We start from the raw sequence: 25,586 nt of genomic DNA, 5'->3' as shown, positions 1-25,586 counted from the left end.
GAGTTACAGTCAAAACGGTAACCCCCTTAGATATTTGATCCAACAGCTACCTACTTTTTAAGAGGCGGCTGTTGGATCAAATATCATCAAGGTTGGTACTCTTGAAGTACCACCTTCACGTGACTTGACAGTCGGGCATCATATAATTTCTCGAAAAACGGAAAGCACTTCTAAAACAGGGGCTTCTTCTAGGAAATAAAAACTAAGAATGGTTCATGGTGCAAGGGTCACACAAAACAAGAACGGGTTCCCGTTTTGTTAGCTGCCCTCTCAGTTTCCAGATCTGCTATCAGCAGCCAACAGAGAAAGGTGGCTAATAAAATGTGGAGTGCCGTTATGAAACCAAGGGTGTGTGGATATTTTGTTTACTAAAATCATCACATGATTGGGCCCAACTCTGTATCCCAAGGAGGCAAATAAAGAGGGTGGAATGAAATCAACTTCTTTATTAAGCCAAGAAAACAACAACAATTTCCAGCTCTAAATGCTCAGAGCTTCATTACAAATCTACACTATAAAAGGAGGCCAAAAAAACAACTATTTCTTTGTTTCTTCTTCCTTGCCCAATCATACATGAACAGCAGGCAGGCTCTTCATCTCTGTTAGTACCAAAACTCAAATCCAAATCCAAATACAAAAACATGAGCTATCAAAACGTGGCCTCACAACAAATTGGATTGCTCTCTTTTATAGTCGTTGGCAGTGATATATTGTCAAAATTTTGGACGGCTGGGATCATCTGATTAATCCAAATCCATAGATAAGTGCCAATCGGGCTCTTATGTAACGCGATTATTCACCAATCGGGCATCGAGACAGAGGGAAGTCCGAAATTCCATTCTATGACCAAAATGCCCTTAATTTTTGTCTTTTTAGTAAGAAAATGCCTCCGAAAAAGTTCCGTCACATTCCAGTTCCCAGAAAACACGATCCCATCCCTTTAAAACGATTCTATTGCTAAAACTCATTCGACTCAGTGTTCTCTTACCTATTTCCCCCCTTTTCTTCTCTCTCCAAAACACTCAACCCAAAGCTAGGGTTTCGCCCCAAAACCTAAAAAAAAAAATGACCTCGTCAGGTTCTCTGAAATCTGCAATCTTTGAAAGAGAAGAAAGAAAACAGTAAGTTTCTTTATCAAATTCGGTCTCTGTGACTCATCTTTTTCCTCCATGAAATTCATCTACTCGATTGATTGTTGCAGACAGTATCAAGCTCACATTCGTGGACTCAACGCCTACGATCGTCACAAGAAATTCGTGAAGGATTACGGTATAATCTTAATTTTCTAGTAGTCCTCTTTTATTGATTTCGTGACAAATACTGCAGTTTCTTTTTAAGTTTCGCTATTATCTCCGAATATGAGATTCATCGCTGATGCTATTCATCTTGTAATGTTGCTATTACGGTTTTCTTTTGCTATAGGAAATAATATTGTCGGGATAATATATTATCAAATTATACCAATCTAGCAAAGTTACACGTATCTTCTTCTTCTGTCATCTTTGTAGACTATCTTGAATATATTTATTTTTCTTTATGGGGTGGGCGAGGAATTGGTTCTCTTACAATTCCATTTACAATTTCATTTTATAATATTTATAATTTTTTTGGGTTTTTGTTTTCTAATGCATTTGATTCATATTCAATAGAGAAGGAAAAATGTGTGTTTTTTCAATTCAAAAGATGGATACCAAGGAAATATGCAGATAATGAGCTCTTTATTTGTCCGTTCCTGTTGTCCTAAAGCGAGAGGATGATGAACAGTCCCCTCCATCATAGTAAAGGGAAGGGGGCTACAATCATCCTTATATTTCAACTAGTGTTGGAGTGAGATTGTTCATCCTTTTTTTTTTTTCATTTGAAATGGTAGATAGGTCATCCACTTATTTGTGTATAAGTCATTGTAGGGTTTTTCTTGCTCGTGTTTTTCCAGTATCATGCTAAGAAAATTCTGATGATTTAATATGTGCTGTTGCTCGGTACCGATGCGCTGTATAGTCACGAGTTTCAGTTTTCTTTCGGTTGGAAGTTTTAGGTTTTGGGATCAATTCAAGAAGCACAGTCACAATGTTTATAATTAAGGTGTTGAATTTCTTTATTTTAAACCCATGATTCTTGGACAAGATATGCCATGAACAGTTTTAGGTTATGCCAGACACGTGAAAAACTATTAGAACATTAAATCAGACTCTCTTTTGCTAGTTGATTAAATTTATTGCCTTTTTGTGATCAACTGTAAATAAATTTGGGTTCTTTATCTGTAGCTCCTTTTAAATCCTAGGAATTGTATTGAAATCCCACTAAAGTTCACATTTGTAACAAAGTCCCTATTGTATCTTAATCCCTCAAGCACTCCTTATTCTCGCTGACCCTGGGTGGCGTGGTGTACCCATTCATTTCCAAATGAAAATAAAGAAGGCATGCTTCTTTTTTTTTCTCTAAATGGCAAGTTCACTAATCAAAGGTGAAAAAGACCGAGGGGGTCTCCAGCCAAGAAGAAACCAAACACAAAAGCCAAACAAAACACGAGAAAAAACCAAAAAAATACAAAGAACTAAACTCCTTATGGAGGGAGGAAGTCAAATGTCAAAATCTCGTCTCCGTCAACCGGAACCCTGAACAGGTGAGCTGATCTACCTCTCAGTTAGCTGATTGCCACACATTCCAAATCTCAATGTCACGATCCTCAAAGAAATCTTGGATCTTCTCGATGGCGTCGGCCACTAATAACTGTATAATCCCTCACCCACCTAATTGCATTGAGAGAATCATCCTAAATAATCAAGTGATTAATCAAGGTTTGATCCACCAATCAAATCCCAAATCAAAGAGCCTACTCTTCAGCCTTCTAAGAGTCTTTCACACCAATTGGACATGAGAATACCCATTTGATCTCTCTGTTTAAGCTAAAAACCCCCAATGTCAGCCAGACCCGGGTTCCCAATGCTCAAATTGTTGAAATTCAACATCTGAAAACCTAGAGGAGGGGGATCCCACCTTGGGCAGGGACGCTCCATCCTGTAGCAACTTGACAGTATCTCCCAGGATGTGTAGAAGGTAAGTCACTGGATAATCCCTGAAAGTGGGAAGACTTTTAGCCCATTTGATTACTGTAGAGAGAGTCTTCCTTTGGATGTTTTGCATGCAGCCCAAAACACCTTTAAAGACCCTACTATTCATTTCCTTCCAATCTATTCATAAAACAACAATAGAAATGAGGTTTTAGAGGCCCATAACATCAAAAGATCGGCAATTTGAACAAGAAGAACCCAACTAACTCCAAATGGGTGAAAATGAAATACCAAATATCCCATGTGAATCTACAATGGATCAAAAGATGGTCGATGGTTTCAACGTCATCGATACATTAAAGCACAATGGTTGAATAGGATTTTTTGACATTGCCAAGATTGTCGTCAATAAGGATCTTATCAAGTCAAGCTGTCCAGCAAAAAGCCTTGACTCTCTTCAGTGCCTTGGAGCTCCAAGATCTCCTGGTGGTCAAAGGGAGAGCCAGGCCAAACAGTTGAAAGTCGAAGGATATGGCTGAAAAGGAACCTGCGGGATCCCGTCTTCAATTTCTCCTATCAGAACCTCTTCTCCTAATATAAATCGAATTAATTTTATGGAGAAGAGAGGCAACAAAATCTACTTCCTAGTGAAGAAGGCATGTTATATTGAATTAGAATTTTTGATCATGGATATAATCACACACTGTTTTCGAGACCAAGTCACTGTGATGATTGGAGCAGGTTTTGAATCTACTTCCTAGTGAAGAAGGCATGTTATATTGAATTAGAATTTTTGATCATGGATATAATCACACACTGTTTTCGAGACCAAGTCACTGTGATGATTGGAGCAGGTTTTGTTCACGCACTACGCTATGCTTAGTTGTAGGCATGGTTTTAAATTTCTACCGAAATCCGAAATTTTGGGTTTCGGTTGAGACCGAAATCGAAAATCAAAATCCGTAATACCCGAAACGTTACATTATTTCGACCGAAATTTCATTTTCCCCGAAATTTAAGGAAATTCAACCAAAAATCTCGATTTTTTCATTATTTAATATTTTCCCGAAATTTCGGCCGAAATTTGGTATTTGTTTTTAATTGTTTTGTCAGATTTCGGCCGAAATTTTGAAATTTTGGTTTCGGTAAGGACCGAAACGCATTCCGAAACAGAAATTTGAAACCATTGTTGTAGGACATACATACTTCTAGATCTGGTGCTCTGGTAAATTGCTTTAGTTGGTCAAATATTTTGAAATTTGAATCATGAAATTGTTACACTCCAACTGAATTTTAAGTTTTTTCATAATTAAGTAGATTATGAGAGTAACAAGTTTTACTTTTATCAACTTGATCAATGTTATGCGCTCATCACATGCGTTAAGTCCTGCGTTTAACCGGGTGTGTGTGTGTTTTTTTTTTTTTTTTTTTTTTTTTTTTGAGAGAGAGAGAGAGAGAGAGAGAGAGAGAGAGAGAATCTATGTAAGAATGCATTACGTCCGTTTGTTGTCATTCCTCGATATGCAAATGTCTAACATTTTTTAGCATAAATGTGAGGCACATGTTATTGTCAACTACTTAATATACTAATGTCCTTGTACATCATTACTTATCCCCAAAAATAAATTACAAAAATTAGCCTGAAATCTCGAAATTAACGATCTAAGACCCAAATTACGTAAATAGATTAGGATCTAGTCTAAATCGTGAGAATCATTGGTGTGCATAAGTTGGCAATCAATCCAATTACTCCCTATCTATCCAGATGGGTCTCTTGGCATTGCATACTATGACTACACTACGTGTCACAATTATCTCCGATATTTTCAAAATATCACTTTTTTATCCTGACATTTTGATAAAACAACAAAATCCCGAAATTATCCTGAGATTTAAAAAATGTAGCGATATTTTCATTTTTATCATAAAATATCACTATAATATCCTGATATTTGTACTTTTTTATTTTATATTTTTTCTTAAATTTATATATTTATAAATTTTTAAAATCATTTTATTTTTATCATTTTTCCTGATATAAACCCAAAAAATAAAAAAAATAATATATCCCAAGATTTTCCCTTGCCGAGAAATTCCCGAGAAGGATATTTGTGACATAGATTCTAACTAAGTGCTCGAGAACGAAACTACTTGGTCGAATCACTGAGGAGCACCGATGTTGCATGCCTAAGAAAAATGACATCATGACAAGAATCCTAATTTCTGCATAAATTGTGGTGCCTACATTATGCAAGTAATAAATAACATCTCATAGTATGGTATTGGTATGTCCTTATACATGAACCAGGGATCCTTAACCACCCTCTCGTACCGTGTTTGCTTGGATTCTAGTGAAAGGTTTCACATTTATTGCTTCTCAACCTCAAGTACGAGGTATCCATTATAGGATTACTTTTAAGACCCATGGCTATACAACCTCGAAGGGGTAAACAGTCCCATCATCTGAACATCAACTACCTACCCGTTGGTGATCTTGAAATGTGAAGAAAACACTGAAGACATTTGCCTCAATCAGGTTTTAAAATTCCTCCGAAATGTTTCTGTTTCCAGGCCCACCGAGAAAATACTGAAATCAGAACATATATCAGAATCAAAATTGTAAGTATATTAGTGGTAAACTGCATTTGTAAATGAGGAATAAGATTGTACGCTCGACCGTACCTAAAGTTAGGTACGGTAGAGTGCCAAATCACATGGGTCCCACATTTTTGGTGAGCATCTAAACCATTCATTTGCAAGGCCCCATCATAGATAGGGTGCATACCAAAAATCAGCTCCATAGGATCATCCTAACCCATCCATTTGTGGAGGCCAAAATGGACAGATAGTGTTTGTCCACAAATCTGCCCATTTTGGCCTCCAGTTTTGGAGGGGTTAGGATGATTCAATGGTGCTGATTTTTGGTATGCACCCTATCTATGATGGGGCCTTGCAAATGAATGGTTTAGATGCCCACCAAAAATGGGGGACCCATGTGATTTGGCACTCTACCGCACCTAACTTTAGGTACGGTCGAGCGTACAATCCTTTTCCTCTTTGTAAATTATATAATAATATTTTTAGGAATTGCATGTGAAATGTGGTGTATATTTTAAGTAAAGATTTATATGAATTAAATGTGAAATGCGGTATATACTGAATTATCAGACATGTACGAAAACACATGTTGCTAGGTGTTCGATGTTATCAAACCATTATGGATGACTATCTTGCTTATGTGATGATTTCTATGCGTGTATTTGTGCTTATTCTAGCATTTCGTGAAGTTTCATCTTAACATTTTATCATTTGCATGTGCCTCCATAAGTTTTCATATTTATAGGATTTCCACCGAAATTTCCAACTGAAACAGAAACATATCCATTTCCGCAGCAACCAAAATCAAAACTGAAACCGAAATTTAAAAGCTCGGCCCCAATCCTTTTTCTCATCATGCGATTTTATTATTCTGAATCTCCTAAATGATTACATCCCGCTATTCAAGATGGTCCATGGGCCCACATATGATTGGGGCCATCTTTGGCCCGTATAATAAAATTTAAGTGTCTTTTAGGTGTTTTTTTTTAAGTCCCTCTGGGTGTGTTTGGTTCGCTGGAATAGGAAATAAGAATTGGCATGTGATTCTCTTTGGCCCTATTCAGACGTTTGGTTTCGCAACGCTGGCGTAATTGGAAAGGGGAGGCGGAAATGTTATGGGAATAAATGGCGCGTTTTGTTTCCACTAATTAGGTGGTATTCTAATTCCTAGAATCATCACTTTTCCAAATATAAAACACGACTTTACACGACCCTGTATTCTCGTTTTCTTGCATCAAGGCTATTTGTAACTTGGTTTTCTCTCTTCTCTGGGTTCCTTCTCATTAGAAGTTTGCTTTTGCCCTAAACCCAAAAACCCCTATTACCTTTGCTAGCAGACTTCCATCCTCCGGCAATATCCTTCTCTCAGTGGATCATCGGTGGATCGTTTCCTCCGAGCAAAAACCCTATTACAGCCATCTCAGGGACCAAGGTCTCCATCCCTCTCTCTCTCTCTCTCTCTCTCTCTCTATATATATATATATATATATATATATATATATATATATATATTTAGGCCATGTCTGGCAACCATAAAAAATTTCTTCCCGACAAAATCGTTTCTGCAAGTGGCGAGAGAGCATAGGGTGGGTGGGAGAAGGAAAGCCTTGAGAGGGCACTATTTAGGTAAGCTAATATTCTAGGGAAAAAATAGATATTTTCTTTTCACACAGTACCTCCCATCTCTATCCCTCTCCCCCCTACCTTGTCTCACCAGTACCTCTTGTCTTTTCTTCTTTGGGCTTTTGTTACCCCATCTCTCTTTTTTTAAATGGAAAAAGAAGGAATGATTTTATTACCCTATCCTCACATCCCTCTCCCACCCTCCATCACCTTTGGGTAAAGCTAATATTCTAGGGGAAAAATTAATGTTATCCAAATGTGCCCTGGTAACGTTCTATTGGGTTTGATCGCTACATTCTACTCTCATTTTCTATTTCTTTTTCTTTTCTTATTTCAGGAAATTGTGATTCCATTCCGACATTGTTCTAGACGCTACCAAATGCTAGAATTAGAATCAGAACTGATTCAATACATGTGATCGCCTAAAAAGACGTGGCTTTCACTTTGCTAGTTGTTGTGCATTGTGTTGCGAGGCGGAGGAATCTTTGGATCATGTCTTCATCCAATGCCCGTATTTGTACCGGATTTGGATTACGGGCATTGGATGGGAATGATGAAATTTTATGGAATGTCCTGGGTTTTCCATGTTCGGATTTCAAAAACAATCCTCGGCTGGGGCGAAGCCTTTCACGGATGTCATGGTGAATCTCTTTGGATGTTAATACCTTACACTATTACTTGGCATATCTGGCTGGAATGAAATCAAATAATATTTCAGAGCAAGGCGAGAACATGGCAGCATGTATTACTTGATATCAAACTCGCCATCATAGCTTGGTCTCGGGCCAAGGTTGGTCTTCCCTATTCGGTGGGGACAATTTTAAGGAATTGGATGGCGGTTATCAATGAGAAAAAGGCAGTAATGCGGGAGACACCGAGATGGTCACCACCACCTGATGGGTGGTTCAAAGTCAAACTGAATTTTGACGATAGTTCTTTCGGAAATCCGGGCAGGGCAGGTGTTGGCGGGGTTGTCCGTGATTCCGACGGTCGTGTCATATGTATTTTTCAGGTCCGGTAGGTATTTGCAATGCAAACAAAGCGGAAGCTAAGGTGCTACTCTTTGGGCTTCAATGGCATGAGAAAAATAATTTGGGTACATTGATAGTATAAGGCGATTCAGTAAATACCATTGCATGGGCCCTGAACCGTAGGGTTGGGCCGTGGCGCCTGCATGTCACCCTCGGCGCTACTCGTGACCTCTTTCGGCTCCTTCATCCTCAAATCTCACACAAGAGAAGGACTACGAACACCGTGGCGGACGATTTGGCAAAGGCGGGGGTTGATCACGAGGAGACTAGGGTCTTAATATTTAACCAGTCAAGAGATTCCATGAGTGATTTATCCGATTTTTATATTGGTGTTTTTGGGTCTGTGATGTAAGATGTCGCTTACTGGGATGTGACACTGTGGGACATCTTGTCCTCAATGTCTCTTATTAATACAATTATTGTTACTTTCAAAAAAAAAAAGGAGAAGAAGAATCATAACTGGTTCCCATGTTATATTCCAACAAGGTTGCCAAGGCGGGAATCGAAAAGGGGATTCGAAAGTGGGAATTGAAGGCTCCTGGGATGGTTGGAAGCGGGAATCGTGGGTTTGCCAGAGAGTCGTCGGAGATTCGCCGGGGATTCGTCGGGGAATCGCCGGGGATTCGTCGGGGAATCGCCGGAGATTCGCTGGGGAGTTGGGATTCACTGGGGATTCGCAGGGAATCGCTTGGGAATCGGGGTTCCTATAAAGTGGGAATCGGGGTTTTCATAAATTGGGAATCACGATTCCGATTCGCGATTCGGGGAATCGCGAATCCCCACCCTCAGGTACGAATCCTGCTTCCCTATGCTTACCCAAATATTAGAATCAGAATTGCTACTCTTTTTTATAGAGGGAATTGGAATGGGATATCGATTCTGATTCCTGATTCCAGCAATCCAAAGACACCCTTAAGTTATAGGAGTGGTACCATGGTCTTTTCCCATCAAAATCACTTATGTTATTTGAGTTATGAGTGTTCTAAATAGGCTTCACATATGTATTACAAAAATTTAGTCATTAGAGGGTATTTTAGTTCAAAATATTTGGTTTTTGTTTAGGATTTTAGAACTCTCTAGTTCTCTTTCTTATATGTATGTAGCCTAATGGCACTTCTCTGAAATGCTATGGAATGGAATGTTAAAAAAAGAAAGATTTGAAGTCTCTCTCGCGTGTGGATGTAATGCCTTTTGAAGTGTGATGCTTAATATTAGGTCAGTTTTCTATCCCTAAACTCATCTATTTCTCTTTCTTTATACTCTCCTCTTTTCTCCCTTCACTTTTCCCACCCTTCCCGGTTGGGTTTATAAACCGCTCTCCTTTGGATTCACGCTAGTGAAGCAAATTTGATTTCTGATCGTCATTGTTCATGTTTATGGCCTTTTGGATGACTCCTTTATGCTCGCCTTCTAAGGGAGTTCTATGCATAATCATCATAATACTTATTTACTAGATTTGAATGACTTAGCCCCAATCTCATATTCTCTCCATTTAACCATGCTACGTTTATAATTTTTTCCTATAAAAAACTGTATACACACACTTGTATTGTGCACGCTCCTTATTTGTAAGAGTTGAATTTTCTTTGTTGTTCATTCAGAGTTTTACCGATGTTTTTTTCTCTCGCATTGCCTTTTCATGCTGAACTTTTAAAATTCTCTCTCTCTCTCTCTCTCTCTCTATATATATATATATATATATATATATATATATATGATCCTACACATATGTGTAGAGAGTTCTCTACACACTAGCTTAAAATACAGTGGGGGCCCACATTGTTTGGGTGATCCAAGCCATCCATTTTAAAGGCCCTCTCATAGATAGGGTGTCTACAAAAAATCAGATCCATAGGATCATCCCAACCCTACTATTTGTGGAGGTAAAATGGATGTCTTTAAACCTTCACAAATTAGTCCATTTTTTGCCTCCACAGTTCGAATGGTTAGGATGATCCTATGGATCTGATTTTTTGTGGACACCCTATGTATGTGAGCGCCTTAAAAATGAATGGTTTGGATCACCCAAATAATGTGGCCCCCACTGTATTTTAAGCTAGTGTGTAGATAACTTATCTACACATGTGTGTACGAACCGTTTTCTCTCTCTCTCTCTCTCTCTCTCTCTCTCTCTATATATATATATATATATATATATATATATATATATATATATATATATATATATATATATATATATATATATATATATGTGAGGAAAAGGAGTGTGCGGTCGACCGCACCATATATGTATATATATATGACGAAAAGGAGTGTGCGGTCGACCGCACCAAGCTTAGGTGCGCTCGAGGGCGCCAAACTCATGTGGGCCCACTTTGTTAGGATGATCCAAAGCATTCATTTGAAAGGTCCTTACATAGATGGGGTATGTACAAAAAATCAGCTCCATAGGATCATCCTAACCCATCCAAAAGTGGAGGGCAAAATGGACAGACACCGTTTTCCACAAATCTTCCCATTTTTTCCCTCCACTTTTGGAGGGGTTAGGATGATCCAATGGACCTGATTTTTTGTACACACCCTATCTATGATGGGACCTTGCAAATGAATGGTTTTGATCAGCACAAAAAATGTGGGACCCATGTGGTTGGGCCCTCGACCGCACCTAAGCTTAGGTGCGGTCAACCGGACAATCTTATTCCTCTATATATATATATATATATATATCTCCTAGTGACAAGCTCACTTAATGCTTCTTGTACTCCTCAATGTTGTGTTCTATAAGTCTGCTTAGTAAAACATCTGGGTATAAGGCATGAAAAAGTGTTTCTTTATAATCTCTTGATTTCTTTGATTATCTCTTGATTTATATGATATCATTTGTAACTTGTAGATCTCAACAATTTTGTTTATTCACAGTTGGTTTCTATGGGAAGACAAGGACCACACATGATGTGTTGGTTGTTAAAACTGATCAAGATACACTTAGAGAAGGCTACAGGTGTGATCATCTGGCGACATATGTTACATGCAATCATATTGTTGCTCATGCATGATTAAGATTTTTGTACATGTTGTTCATGCTTGGATAGGATAATCTCTTCAATTCTTATCATTCAAAGAAAAAAAAAAGATCTCTTCAATTCTTTTTAATCTGATTTATGTTTTTACATGTCGCGTTAGATTCTCTAATTAACCTTTCATTATATATGGGCAAATTCGGCGCTTCTAGTTATGTGATGCTTCTCAGCATTCTTTACTTTAGTTTGGAAGCATTTAAATATGCTACATGATAAGAAATAGCTTACAAGGGGGCAACCGGACGATTACCTCATAGTGCCTGAAGAAATTAATACCTAATCCATATATTTTGAGTAGCGCACTGAAGAAAGAACAAAAAACTTGGAACTTTCCGGCCACAATGTTTTGCTGCCAAGTGTTGGATCTCTCCGAGACCAAGATTGGATTCCAATCATAGAATGTTTCTTTTTTTCTTTTTGGATTCCAATCATAGAATGTTTCTAGTCCAAATTGAAATTATGAAGGGGTAGGTTTCTTTCTCTTTAATCCCTGTCAGATCTACATTGGGTTTCTTCCTATTGATTTTTTTGAATGGTAGTTTCTTCCTATTGATTATTTGCCAATTTATAGAATTCCAGCATTATTTGAGTTGCAATTGGAAGCTCACAACATAAAAAGTTCATCAAAAAAAGCTGGGATACAGTTTGTATGTCCAAGAGAGATGTTGGTCTTGAGCATAGAAAGATGGAGTATCAACACTACCCACTTATGAGTTGTTGGCTCACATATTGAAAGAAAGATACAGAAAAAGAGTTTTAAACCTCCATCTTGTAGGTTCGAAAATGTGAAACTACCAGTTACTCCAAAAGCTTAAGCTGTTAGAGATGGCGTTATTTAATCATTTATTCCTTAACACTCCCTCTCACATGTGGCCCCTCTTTTTAGGGTTGGCTTACACTCTGATACCATGTGAAACTACCAGTTACTCCAAAAGCTTAAGTTGTTGGAGATGGCATTATTTAATCATTTATTCTTTAACAGGTAATTACAGACTTCTCTGTGAAATGGTTGTAAACCTAGTTTTGAGAAATTTAAAGATGGCATTGTGATTGATGATGGCCAGACGAAATAGTATGGGGAGAGTGTTCTTGTAGATAGGAGGCCCATCAGCCCTAATGCTAAGGCATGTGACTATCTAGAAGTTTATGTTCCTTAGGTGGCATGGAGTGTGGTTGTTTGTGAATGTTTGATCAGAAGAGCTTTGGAATAATTCTGGGGCGACAGGAATCTACCTGTGAGGCGTACACCTCTTGGCGGAGGCACATGCCTCAAGTGGAAGGTGTACACTTTTTTTTTTTTTGAAAATGGAAGGCATACACTTTTTACTTCTCAGAATTCCTTAGGGCCAAAAAATGTATGCCTCAATGGTTCCTGTTGGAACAAGTCAATATGAACCGGTATTTTATTTGCTTGTTTAAAACTAATGGACATGAAGAAATGGGAGCTGAATACACTATTTTTCTTTTCATCTTTGAAATCACAGACTTGGCTAAAGCCTAAAGGTATCTATGTCCTTCAATCACATATGTTGTGAGGCTAATGAGTTATTGGACACTCGGAGAAAAGTAGTCTACTCATATTTTTTTTAACTCTTTGTACTTTGAAATCAACCTAACTTATATGATCATGTTAGTTGTTACCGTCACCATTGCTTAGATGGTTATCTGATTCTAATCATCATTCATATCTTTAAAACTTTATAAGCTGTTTCTATCTGGGATTCAATTCTTGAGTTTTTCTTGTTAGCATTAGTTATTTCTTTTTATCTACATTTATGAAACTTGAATGAATTCATTTGGCCTTGTGAATCCATTGGAAGCTTATAATTGCAGGAAAGTCATGTGCCATATATTAAGCTTTTCTTCCCTTTTTTTTTTGTGAAATACATTAAACTTCTATACATTTTCCTTCTCTTTGGACAATCTTTTGACTCTGTTAATCTGGTAATTAAGTTACTATTCTAAAAAAGGTTCATCCGTTCTGAGGAAGATGATATGGATCCATCTTGGGAGCAAAGGCTGGTGAAGCGTTACTATAACAAACTTTTCAAAGAGTATCCTTTGCAAATAAATACTACATGGATTTTTCAAATTGCATTAGAGACAATCTCTTTTTCATTTTGATTTGTCATGCATCTTACAATGGTTACCTAAGGAATGTGCTGTAGATTTAATTCCTAAATCTTTTTTTTTTCTAAATTAACTGTTTCTTCCACCTTTATGCTGCTCTTTATATTGAATATTCTCTATTTTTGTATTATTTTGTGTTCCCTTTTTTTTCACATGCATAGGGAGTCAGGGTTCATCCCAGCTATTGAGAAGACACGAATACAAATAGGGTTTTGCTTTATGGAGAACTCTGGGGAGGGAATGCTTGAAGCTTCAATCTAATCCCTCCCTGTCAATATTTTAGGACTGGATGGATTAATTTTTTTTGTTGGTGCTGATATTTATTTTGTTTACTAAAACTGGCTAATAATAAGGGTAGGGAGAATAAATCAAATTATGAATTGAAATCAAGGGACAATATTTATGTCAATTTAAAATAAATATAATACAAACTCTGACCCTGAAATTACACTGAGAAATCAGTTTCAACATACCATAGAGCTGATACGATGAATTGATGATCTTATTGGACTCACCAACAAACCGAGAAGTTTTCCACACCCTCTGCCGCATCCTTCCCTTGAATCACAACCTGCATGATCTTTACCAAGGCTACCATCATCCTCTACGTCCATCCTATCTGCTTGAAAGATTAGGTTTAATTTCGCTAATCTTTCAAGCATCATGGTGATGCCCATGATGCAACTTACAATTGTTAAGTTGAATGCTTGATGGCCTTGGTAGAGATTAGGTTTAGTTTCGTTCGTAGTGGGGATTCACAAATGGGACATGAGCAAGTAGATCACAAATAGGGTAGCAACTAGCAACTATGTACTCAATCAAGGCAGGAGGAAGTTGCACACTTATCAAACACAAACAAATCAGTACACTCATCAATCAACGAAGGACACAATATAAGTATAATCCCATGAATAAGGCATCAAAGTAGCATGGCTTTGCTGATGTAAACCCGGGAACAAGGCACCAAGACAGTAATCAATACTACACAGCCAAGGCACACCACATTCGAAGAGCAATATCCACATGTATAAATAGGCCACATGAGCATGTAATATCTCTCACCTTTTTATGCAAAGTATATGCATATAATCATCCTCTTTGCAAATTATCCCTCATTGATTTATCACCAAAAGAGGAATACCTTCAACGGCACTCGCTACGACAAAAACAAAGAGAACAAAATGAGTTTTCTGTGCTCAAAATAAAGGGATAAATGGAAGGTTTTGCTCAGCACAAAGCAACTCCAAGAAAATAGAGAAGGATAGTTCATTCTAGGGCTTTCAAGAAGAAAACAAAGAAACTAGACTCAGGTTACTTTTTGATCTTGGTTTTGATACCATACTAAAGTAAAAGAAAGAAGAAGAGTCTTGAAGAAATCACCCATGATGTGGAATAGAGGAAAGAGAAGTGAAGAAGAAATATGAAAGAAGTAGTAGGCTTTAGAAGTCTTATCTATATATGTGTGTGTGTGACGCGTGCGCGCGCGCAAAAATTACAACAATGGCATTAATGGGGATGGGCCATATCATAACCCATAAAACTAACCACTAAACATATTGTAATCTCAACAAGTATAGTATTACAATTAAAAGCCATGCATACTTTTTTGGAATTCTTATATACCATGTGTAATATCCGAGTATTTTCTGTCCACGATGTGCAAAGGATATTTTCCGTATCAACCAACATGGTTCTACTCCTGAGTCCTAATTTCTTTTTCTATGATAGGGCTTTAGGCTTTCATTCATCCTGAAAGAATTGTTGATGGTTTTAACACTTTTTCCCTCTTGCTTTGCCATATGCAATGTCTGCCTCTTAGCTTATGAATTTAATCCTCAACTTGAGATAAATATGTTCTACATGTTCCACGATATTGCGTGCACCTTGGTTCACCAACTGAAACAGATTCTTCTAACAGATTTAAATATATTTATGTTGGCCTTAAGTTGTTGAAGATATTGCATTGCAGACATGTCACAGTATAAAAGTGGCAAGGTACGAGTCACTTGTGAATTTTGTAAATTCATATGCTGTCTAATAATTGGATGCATCTGTTGTGAGTAGCATAGACTTTCATCTATATTAACTTGATGGTTCAGTGTAAGTGACAGACCTCTCTTTTATCTTAAAATTGGTGCTTCTTTATCTTTTTTCTTTGGTGATGGCTGCACTGTTTGTGTACGCCCCATTTCCTTTAATATTGCATATGCTTGTAGTCCCTTTTCTCGCCTTCAAATGTGTTTTGTACATTGTTTAAAATTTCGGCCAAAATTTCAGCTAAAAATTTGGAAATTTCTGAATTTTTTTTACTAAATTTCTGCCAAAATTTCGATTCCGGCTAAGGCCGAAGCCGAAACCGAAATTTCAAACCTTGGTTTTGTATCATATTGCAGTTTGAGTGAGTTTGTTTCTGAGTTGTGGGTTTCTTCTCCACAGATTGGCTTAAGGTGGAGGACAGAAAACGAAGTCATGTCTGGGAAAGGTGACTTGAAATTTATGCATTTACCTTTTTCTTTTATTCTATACTTATTTTTTGGTATCTTGTTATGCTCCCAGTACATATCTGTTTGTCCTTGACTTTCCTTGCAATTTAATTTACATTCTGATGTTTTTTCCTCTTGGTTTTATTGCAATGAAAGTAAAACCGTGATATGCTAGTAAAAGCAGTGTCTAAAAACGCGTTGACTCGGCTCGAAACTCGGCCAAGTCGACGCGGATTCGTGCCGACCATGTTTCTGAGTTGTGGACTCGGCGAGTTTGGGCCGAGTCAAACACGAATAACACTTTTTTCTCACTTTTTCTTGGAACTGATCGACCGGCAGACAGATCTTGGTGATCCGTGACTCATCTGACCGGTTGATCTTCCCAAATTTTATTCCCAAATCTTAGCTTTAGAAAGACAAAAAAGAAAAGATCTGATGTCGAGTTCTTCAACAACAAATAATGTGATTTGTACCTATAAACTTTTGCTGGGTATCCCATTTCCATTCATCCCTGGAAATGTCCGATCTCCCTTAGTTTCTCTCGCAAATCCCATTTTCACATTGCCTTCGACGATTCAAAGAAAGAAAGAGACGAAACCCTAAGTTGAAGGAAGAAGAAAGGTTCTTTATTTTAACTTTTTAACTATTTAGGTAAGAAATGAAGCCATAACTCTTTTGGGGTGAAATGATATTTTCGACCCTTTTCTTACTGGGACAGCCACATCTATGTAATACACACACTAGAAGTGGCTTTTCCAAGTAAAATATGAGGGGATATATCACTACCCTATCAGTTGATAAAAAAAGGACAAAAATTCAAAATTGCTTTGACAGAGAGTCAGAGACCCATTTAATGCTTTTCTGCCTCCGATGGTGACTCTTTATTTCCTTTATTCTTTCTCTTTTTTTGGATTTGGTGTATCTAGCAAATGCCTGGCTTGATTATATTTGAATAGGTTCACATGTTGATTAATGGGCGCACAAAAAATCACTAATGGAGTGATCTTAAACGTTTGATCAATATTTTACGCAATAACATTAGGGCGGTGATCTGACTTGGCCGCGTCAACCGCGTTCTTGACCACATCCGCGTCGAGTCGACAAGGATTTTCTTCGGCCGCGTTCCCGTCGAAACCGCGTTTTTAAACACTGAGTAAAAGTGATACCGTCAAGATCATGTGTGGTTCCTCTGTTTACCAGACTCTTTATTCTTTTATTTGTAACCCATATTGTGATTTATATTCAAGTTCATCCTTCTAATTCAGGTTTCAATTTCCTCATAGTTCAGTGACTGGAAAACTATAGCACTCCAAGGCCATTTTCATTTTTGGTAAAATAGTCTATGGAATACTCAAGGATATGCTGTACTCATGTTCCAGCACTCATAACCTCAAACACACTGTTAAAAAGAGTAAGAACAATCTACAATAGTTGGCTTTCAAAATCAGAAACAATAATTCTTGAAATCATCATCTTAGCCAAAACCTCATTTCATAAATGTAACTGCAAAAAGGCCTTGCTTTGTAATGTAGAACTTGAGGTGCAATAATAAAAAAGAGCCGATAATGCATACCCAGACCCAGAGGACACCATTCAGAAAAAAAAAATGCTTGTCCAAAGAAAATGAAGTGCAATACATTACGGAAATGAATCTAGAGTTGTACCTTTCAAGGTCTAGTCTATTATAGAAATGAATGTAGAATTATCCATTTCTAGCACTCATATTTTCTTTAGTCTTTCATAGATACCTGTAGCTAAACCTAGATTTTGGTATTTGGTGGCACAGAATTTTTATTGTATTCATTGTTTTTCCATTTGTAGTCACATTTCCTTTTATTTTGTTTGTACATTGAGATTGTTCTCTCCTGAAATCCTGTGGGTTATAGGTTGTTGTATTTGCTGTCTGATTGTCGTTCAGAGTACTGGTATTTAAATATCTACTTTTTTTTTGCAATTACTTCTGGAATATTATAGTGTACATATGTGACGATTATACTTATAATATGGGCATCGCTTTTCCAATACCTTCTTTTTCTGGCTTCATGATTACCTTTGATTGTGGGTCATTGAAATTATCTGTTTTCTTCTGTTTGGATACACTTTTTTTTGTCCTATTAGAGAGATCTTAACATGTTTCATGCCTGTAACTCAAGTCACTTTTATGATTGCACCTCTTTGCTTTTCTTGTTCATCATTTAAAGAGTGTCTTGATAATCACAGTAGGAATGAGGACTAACTCATTATCACTTGTTCCACAGGGCAATTCATATGTGGTAACAAACAATGCAATGAGAAAGATGACTTAGCAAGTTATGAGGCACGTTTTTGTACTAGTAATTTTTTCATTGATCTGTAGAGTAGATCTTTTACTTGTATTGATAACAAAAATAGATAATTATCTGCCATGAATGATGGAGTTGATTGCATCATACTTTTAATACATATGTGTTTTATGAAGGGTCAATTACAGATTATTTCCCGATTAATTCCCATTTTTTGATTAAGTTAGCTTCCCTTTCTTGTACATGCTAAGATGAGGGAAACCAATTTGAGATATGTTCATATTTGTTAAAGAGTCCAGCATATGATACCTAATTATCAAGGCCACTTGTGTGTGGGTTTCAGTATATGTGTGAATGTGGGCTAAGGTATGCCATACACTTATCTGTACTTACCTATGCATTGATTCTGTTCTGAGCTTGCAGTTGAGCAGCTGGGTCTCCTAACAGGCAAGGTTTGAAATTTCGGACCGAAAGTACATGAATCCAAAATTTCCAACGAAATCCAAGATTTCCACTGAAATTTTAAGAAACAAATTTCCGAAAATTTACATAATTTTGGCCGAAACCGACATTTAAAACCTTGGTAGCAGGGGATTAGAGCATTATGAAAGTGCTGTAGGACACTAAATCATCTCAAAAAAATGCTAGTGGCTGGTGTTTGATGCGGCTTAAGGGCTAGCTATCTAAGGAAGCACTGTGTACAAGTTGTAACGAGCAAGAAGATTCTTAGATTACGACTCTACTCTAAGATGAAGCATTCAAGACAGGGTCACATTCTTCATTACCAAGTAAATGTAGAAATTGATAAAAATAAACACATCATATTTGAGTGAGCAAGAAGGGAAGCACATCTTTCCCAATTTTCTCTTCTAAATCCGTAATTATTCAAAAAAAAGAAAAAGTACGAAGGGGATCACATGTGGAACCTCTTTGGAACTTGTCCAATCCCTTCCAAATCAAACTAGGTCGACCATGAATAGTTTCCTTTAATTGACTCCAAAGTCCTTTTTTTTCAAATGCAAGGTGTTGGTCTATGGTCTTTGGATTGTCAAATATGATGGAGGAGCCTCTTTTCCCCCTCTCTGAAGGTAATTCTATTGATGAAAATTGGTTAGACGAGGAACAAAAAAGTAGGTGGGGCTGAAATGTCTCCTTAATGTGGAAACATAAAATAAATCAGAAAATCAGCAACACAACTCTACTCAAGCATTAAAATAAGGGAAGATTATGGCACACAACCATTGATTCCATCCTGACCTTTCCTATAACAAGACCATCCACAACTTTGTTTGCCCTCTGTAGAATCTAAGAGAATGAAATGGAAAGACTAGCACTAGGATCACTAATATGAACGATATGATTTTCGAGTCTCAATGGGTTGGGACATCTTCTTGACTCCCAAAGCTATGGTGATCGACGAGTCTCCCTCTAACCTAAGTGGTTACCCAAGTAATCCAAGGATATCCACATACCCTCCAAAGAGCCAGACTAAGCCATAACATTGAGCCTATCGCCATTCCCCAAAAAAAAAAAATCAAGCCTCCTTCACCCACAAGTGATCCAAGGATATTTGCAAACCCTCCAAAATAGCTTGGACTTTTGCCTCATTGGAATCAGTAAGATTGGTAGGACCTAAAAATGCTTTGATGATAGAACCAAACTCGTTTCTAATCAAACCTCGAATCCAGCAGGGCTTGGATTTCCTCTCAAACGGTCATCAAAATTTAACTTAGCAGAATTTGCTTGCAAAGAAACCCCTTATATGCAATCCCCTTATATTCCCTCATTAAGTTTCCTATAGAGTATCACCAATTATCTTCTGAGGAAATCGCGTAATGAATAATAGAAAATTTAATCTTTGTCACCATCACCTAACAAAAGAATCCTTCTCTTTAGAAATTCCGACATTTCTTTTCTTTCAAAGACCCAAGATTGGATTATTGGAATGGGTCTTCCATATTAGCCCCAAGCTCAGTTGTCAATTATGCAATGCTGGCTGTTCCGTTTTTCTCCTAGATTGGAATGTTCTAGTCCTGTTATAAAAAAGATGCACAATATTTGGAGGAAAAAAACGAAAACTGAAAAAAGGAAATGAAAAAGAGAAATGATATCAGCACAACCACATTTTAATAAGTGCACAAACTCAGCTTGTCTTTTGTTTTTTAATTGGCTTGGGAGAGCCTTTTGGGATTTGTGATAACTTTTGATGGCTCTTTAAATAATAAAAGACACAATGGGTTAGTGCAAATATTAAAACATGGTTGTGCTGATATCATTTACCCATTGAAGAAAAGGAAAATATTTGGACAAAAAATCTATGATATTGGGGCACATTGCCAAAGGGGCTAGACACGGTTGCGGACCGTGTCAATGCGGACTTAGACACGGTTGTGGACACGGTTGTGGACATGTCTGATAATCAATACGTACCATATTTCACATTTAATTCATATAAATATACACTGCATTTCCCATACAATTCATAAAAATAATATTATATAATACATACAAATGTAGCATACCACTAATACACTTACAATTTTGATTTCGATATACATTTCGATTTTGGTATCGTTTCGGTGGGGATGGAAATGGAAACATTTAGGTCGTTTCGTGTTGGTTTCGGTGGAAATTTAAAACCATGTCTGACTGTCTCCCCATTTTTAGATTTTGTGTGGTTGTTGTATTCGACATGCCGTGTTTGTGTCAACAAGTGACACTCGTTTCCGTGCCCCCATATCATAGCAAAAAATGGTGTTGTAGAACCAAACTATCGAGCATGAACAAATGATATCAGAAGCCCCTCGACGAAATTATAACATTCATATTTTAGGGAAAATGTTGAAATTGGTTTTTCCCTGAATTTTTGCATGAGGCCAGAATGGGGTGTTCCCATCGGAATTTTTGGAACATCTGAATATGATCAGAATTTTCAAAATTTCGGTCAAAATGTTCTGTCCGCAGTTGTTTTTTCTGGAATCCATTATGGAAGGGAATGTTCCAACTAAGTGGCAAACCCACATATCAAAGAAAAAAGTAGAGGCCAACATGCATATATAATTCCCCGCATCCCCTCTTCTTTTTTTCCTGCATTTTTGTCGTTTCTTCTTCTTTTTCTCATTTTATTTATTTAATGATTCTTTTATTGTTAAATGTTTGACACACACACACACACGCGCGCGCGCGCACACACACACACACACACAGAGAGAGAGAGAGAGAGAGAGAGAGAGAGAGAGAGAGAGAGAGAGAGAGAGATTAGCCCTTGTTTCTGATTGCTCTCCTGTTTATAGATTTTGTGACATTGTTGTGTTCGACACATGAAAATATTTTACTAGGAAGGTCCAAAACCATGTCTAGTTGAATCCCATAGATGTTATGCATACCTATGGGGAGGTCAGCTGGCATTTTAACTTATTGATGCATCTTTTAATTCGCTATTTGCTTATATCTTCTTTTATAAGTGTTCTGATTTTTGTTCTAAAAAAAGTTCTGACATGCTTTTATTTCATCTCATCTGAACCTTTTGTGCAGGTGAACTTCTCTTACTTTGAAGCGGGAGAAAACAAACAGGCTCTTGTGAAACTCGTAGCTTGCAGGAGGTCAGTTTCATCATAATCTTCTCACCTTACGTTAGCATGAAATCACTAGTGGCGTCTTAATTTGAAGGTTGTATTATAGTTTTGCTTGCATAGTAGATTTACAGAATTACCATTAAAAAAAAAGTAGATTTACAGAATACCAATCATTCTCATAGAAATATAGTTGAACACATTTGGTATAGAGGCGGATACTGATTATACGTCTTTTGTTGATGACCTTGTTCGTTAAGATGTGCAGAGAAACTTGTGTATAAAAGACAGAAAGAGAAGGAGCAATTGGAGAAAAGAGAGAAAGAGAAGCACAAAAGAAAGAGGTATTCTTTGGAGCCCCTTCTGCTCTTTTTATTAGTGCTCTCAGTTCGAGACGAGTGTAGAAATATCTTCATTTTGGTTTACAAGCTGAAATCTATTTCTGTTATAGGGAAAGAAAAAGAAGCGATGGTAGCACAGATGATGAATCTGAAAGAAGTAATGGAAGAAGGAAAAAAGGTTTCCCTCTACCCGCCAACATCCTACTTTTTCCATTTATATTGGCTAAAAGATTGTATGGATCAGGCTAATATTCATTCTTTATGTTCATTAGCTCATTGGCCTTGTTTTCATCCTTTTTTTTACATGGATTATATTGCCCTTGAAGTTAATGTTTGCAGACAACTCATCCTGAATCCCATTGTCACAAGCTATTTTTATTTGGGGCTGCTCGAAAGTAGAAATTGGGCTTTATTTAGGTTGATCCAAGGGCTGAAATTGAACCTATATCAATTGTTAGAATTAAACTAGTGTTCTAAGGTGTTTTTGTGTACTTTTCAAGAGGTATTGAATAGTTATGAGTTTTCCTTTTTGGGCTTTGGGTTTTATCCGACTTTGGCTAAGCTTTGATCAAATACATTATTGTTTTCTCTCTTTACACTGTGTGAAGATCTATTGGATTGTTTGTGATTGTTCAATTCTCCAGCAAGTTTTCTCCTTTTGTGGGTTTCTAATAGTTTCCTAGCAAGTTCATTTTGAAAAATTGTTTGACAATTCCCGATGGCATTGAAAAAGGCTATTGATTCACAAGTAAAGATTGATCTGTTGGAGCCAATTCTTCAAAAAACCAAAGGCTAGGTCAACCTACGTTGGTATTGGATTTATCGCGTCGAGGGAAATTGAGGTGAAAGATGCTTTTGATGGGGAGTTGAATGGAGAATGCATGGACATCAAACCCTTCCATTGTGGGGCTCCTAAAGATCGTTGTGATTGATGTCAAGGATGGAGTTCTAGTGAGGACAGATTTGTTCATCCAGAACAACAAAATCGAGAACCAAGAATAAGGATAGAAATAATCGAATTCCATAATAAATTGCATGTAGAATTTCCTCTACTCAATTACCGTTTCAAGGATGGAGTTCTGGTGAGGACAGATTTGTTCAAGCAGAGCAACAAAATTGTGAACCAAGAATAAGGATAGAAATAATCGAATTCCATAATAAATGGCATGTAGAATTTCTTCTACTCAATTACTGGTACAAACCTTTTGTTCACAGGTTGACATTTAAGAGCAATAAAAGGTTGTTCCGTACAAGGGCAGGGTTGATCTCTCTTTGTTCTTTGGAAGTGGACGGAAAGGAGATCCATGAGGGATGGGTCTTTCTATTTTTATTTTTTTTAAATTTGATTGCAAATCCCCAAAAATCTTTCCATCTTAGACCCTCGATGCCCCTTTCCTGTCCGCACGGAAAGAAACATCGGGCAAACTTCATGCACGTCTTTCTCTTGCTCTAAATTGAAGTTATTACATGGTCCTCTGAAAGCCTTTCCAGAGTGGAAAGACCTTTCCTACTAACCAAACAGGGCCTTAGGAAGGTGCATAAACATGACTTGCATTTTCCTTGGAACTATAGACACGAAACTTAAAGATATAGAACAAATAAACTATAAAAATAGATTTATATCCCTTTGAAAATAAAAATACATGCAGTAACTTGTAATGTAGCACAAAACAGCAAATAATTATTTTAGATGAAAATTTAATCCTTACAGATTACACTGCGTGATTCTCGACTCTTGGTCTTTCCAGATTTTATTTTCCTTGCTACTGTTAAATATTTGATATTCCTTTTATGGGCATTCGTGCTGTGTTTCTTTCGCTCTTTTCTTTTGTAGATTTAACCTTTGACAGTAGATGCATGTCTTGCTTCTTGGTTGAGTACATCGATCCATCTTGCTGTTTCAAAATCATTACATGTACCCAATCTTAAGAACCAATCTATTCAACCTTGTGGTTTTGATGCTCTTAGAATGTTTATGATATCCACAGCATGATTTTCCCTTAGTGCGTTGTTTTTGGCTCTCTGAAGTACCAGGTATGCTTTGACATGTTCGAAGTAACATTTGCAGGACAAAAGGCTTCAACTTCAACAAAGGATGATGTCAAGATAGACGCAGATGAAAATTTCGAGGAGTTTCTTGAGGGAATGTTTCCATGATCTGGAGCTGAAGGAATGCGCCATGGCCCAGAGGGACTCTATTTGCCGGCATATAGATTGGATGAAAATACACAATGCTAACCAGGATTGGAGTCCCTATAACCCATGAAGAAACCAAAGATGGCATCAGTTTTGGCGATCAAAATTTGGTTTGCAGCTGGGAATGGTGTGAAATCAGATTGAATTTTGGATTGTGACTTTGTGAGGTGAGTAGGATTCTTGATCTGCTCTAAACCTTTGGTCTTATACTCTGTTTTATATAAATTATCAAAATTATAAAACAACCATTACTGTATATAGGAAGAGAGTGATGATCTGTAGATAAGCTATCTACTGAAAATAGCTTTGTAAACCATTTCTGCCTTTGTACCATGTATGCATTGATCCAGACCGTCCGATGGATGGTGGCACTATATTCCATAGCCGGCCAATCGGTATTTAGCTTTCATGTGGTCAACAAAAGTTGGCCAACAATATAGTGATCCCATCCATTAGACGGTCAAGATATGGAGTGGCAAGCTTGTAATCTAGAATGGTTTTTTTTTTTTGAATTGGTTTTCTAAATGTAACATTTGCTCTCTGGTTTCGAAAAAACCATGATTTTTTTTTCCATGGAATATTATCTTATTAAGTGTTCAGAGAGGCGTAGGGGGAGAGTGGGGGAGGGAGAGAATTGGGAGGGCATTTTTGAAGAGATGTGTTAAGTGGCTGAAAAATAAGAAACATAAAAACTCTATTTTGAGTGTAGTTTTTCTTTTCCCCATTTTTCAGCCTCTGCTCATCCTTTCCTCATGCCCCTTTCCAAACTAGTATTTCATGGAAAAAACTTTCGTGGCTGCCAAACATGGCCTAAAGTGCATCTTGGTAATTGTCTTTTATGTGTTATTTTGGTTTTTACACTTCTTGCTTCTAGTCCCACTCAGACGTAAGAAATATTAGTAGAATTTAATGAGGATACAAATGAAGGGAGCTGATAAATCCACCCTTTTTTATTCTGGGACTGCCCCTTGATGCTTATTGTATTGTAGGCGGTCATTGGTTGCCCATCTCTCACAACTGGCCCCCACTGATTCCATGAAATATTTTATCACGGTTGCCAAATATACCTTATAAACCATGTGAGAACCCCAATATTCACGTGTATCACTTATTGGACCCGATTGTGAAAGAGGAGCTTAGAAGCAGGAAGGGAGAGACTTGAGAGGGCAAGAGTGGAGACAACACGGAGAGAGCAAGAGAAATCCCTTAAAAAACAGTACAAATAATATGCTACTTCAAATTAGTTTTTTGTTTTTTCCGGTTTCTATTAGTGATTGA

The 25,586-nt window shown here is 37.3% G+C and overlaps 1 protein-coding gene across 1 annotated transcript; it reads left to right on the top strand.

The window, feature by feature from the left end:
• The first annotated feature begins 892 nt into the window (after positions 1–892).
• On the top strand, positions 893–24,624 carry LOC143845779 (folate-sensitive fragile site protein). The gene is made up of 11 exons (XM_077354192.1): positions 893–1,121; positions 1,202–1,269; positions 11,144–11,225; positions 13,275–13,358; positions 15,390–15,429; positions 15,871–15,916; positions 18,176–18,234; positions 21,734–21,801; positions 22,032–22,115; positions 22,223–22,290; positions 24,181–24,624. Exons 1-11 carry the CDS (start codon positions 1,066–1,068, stop codon positions 24,267–24,269), a joined length of 744 nt encoding a protein of 247 aa, XP_077210307.1. The 5' UTR covers positions 893–1,065; the 3' UTR covers positions 24,270–24,624.
• The last annotated feature ends 962 nt before the right edge of the window (positions 24,625–25,586 follow it).

The sequence above is a fragment of the Tasmannia lanceolata genome, unplaced genomic scaffold (assembly GCF_043159265.1).
Source record: "Tasmannia lanceolata isolate RefF3 unplaced genomic scaffold, GAP_Taslan_0.1 ptg000015l, whole genome shotgun sequence".
NCBI classification, from domain to species: Eukaryota; Viridiplantae; Streptophyta; class Magnoliopsida; order Canellales; family Winteraceae; genus Tasmannia; species Tasmannia lanceolata.
Note: the sequence above shows the minus strand (reverse complement) of the source record. Positions and strands in the feature narration are given on the sequence as shown.

Bases quoted from the DNA above. Each gene is read 5' to 3' on its own strand.
- LOC143845779 (XM_077354192.1), top strand. From the start codon at position 1,066: ATGACCTCGTCAGGTTCTCTGAAATCTGCAATCTTTGAAAGAGAAGAA. The intron at 1,270-11,143 runs GTATAATCTTAA...GTTTATTCACAG, and splicing joins GAAATTCGTGAAGGATTACG to TTGGTTTCTATGGGAAGACA. The intron at 22,291-24,180 runs GTTTCCCTCTAC...TAACATTTGCAG, and splicing joins TAATGGAAGAAGGAAAAAAG to GACAAAAGGCTTCAACTTCA.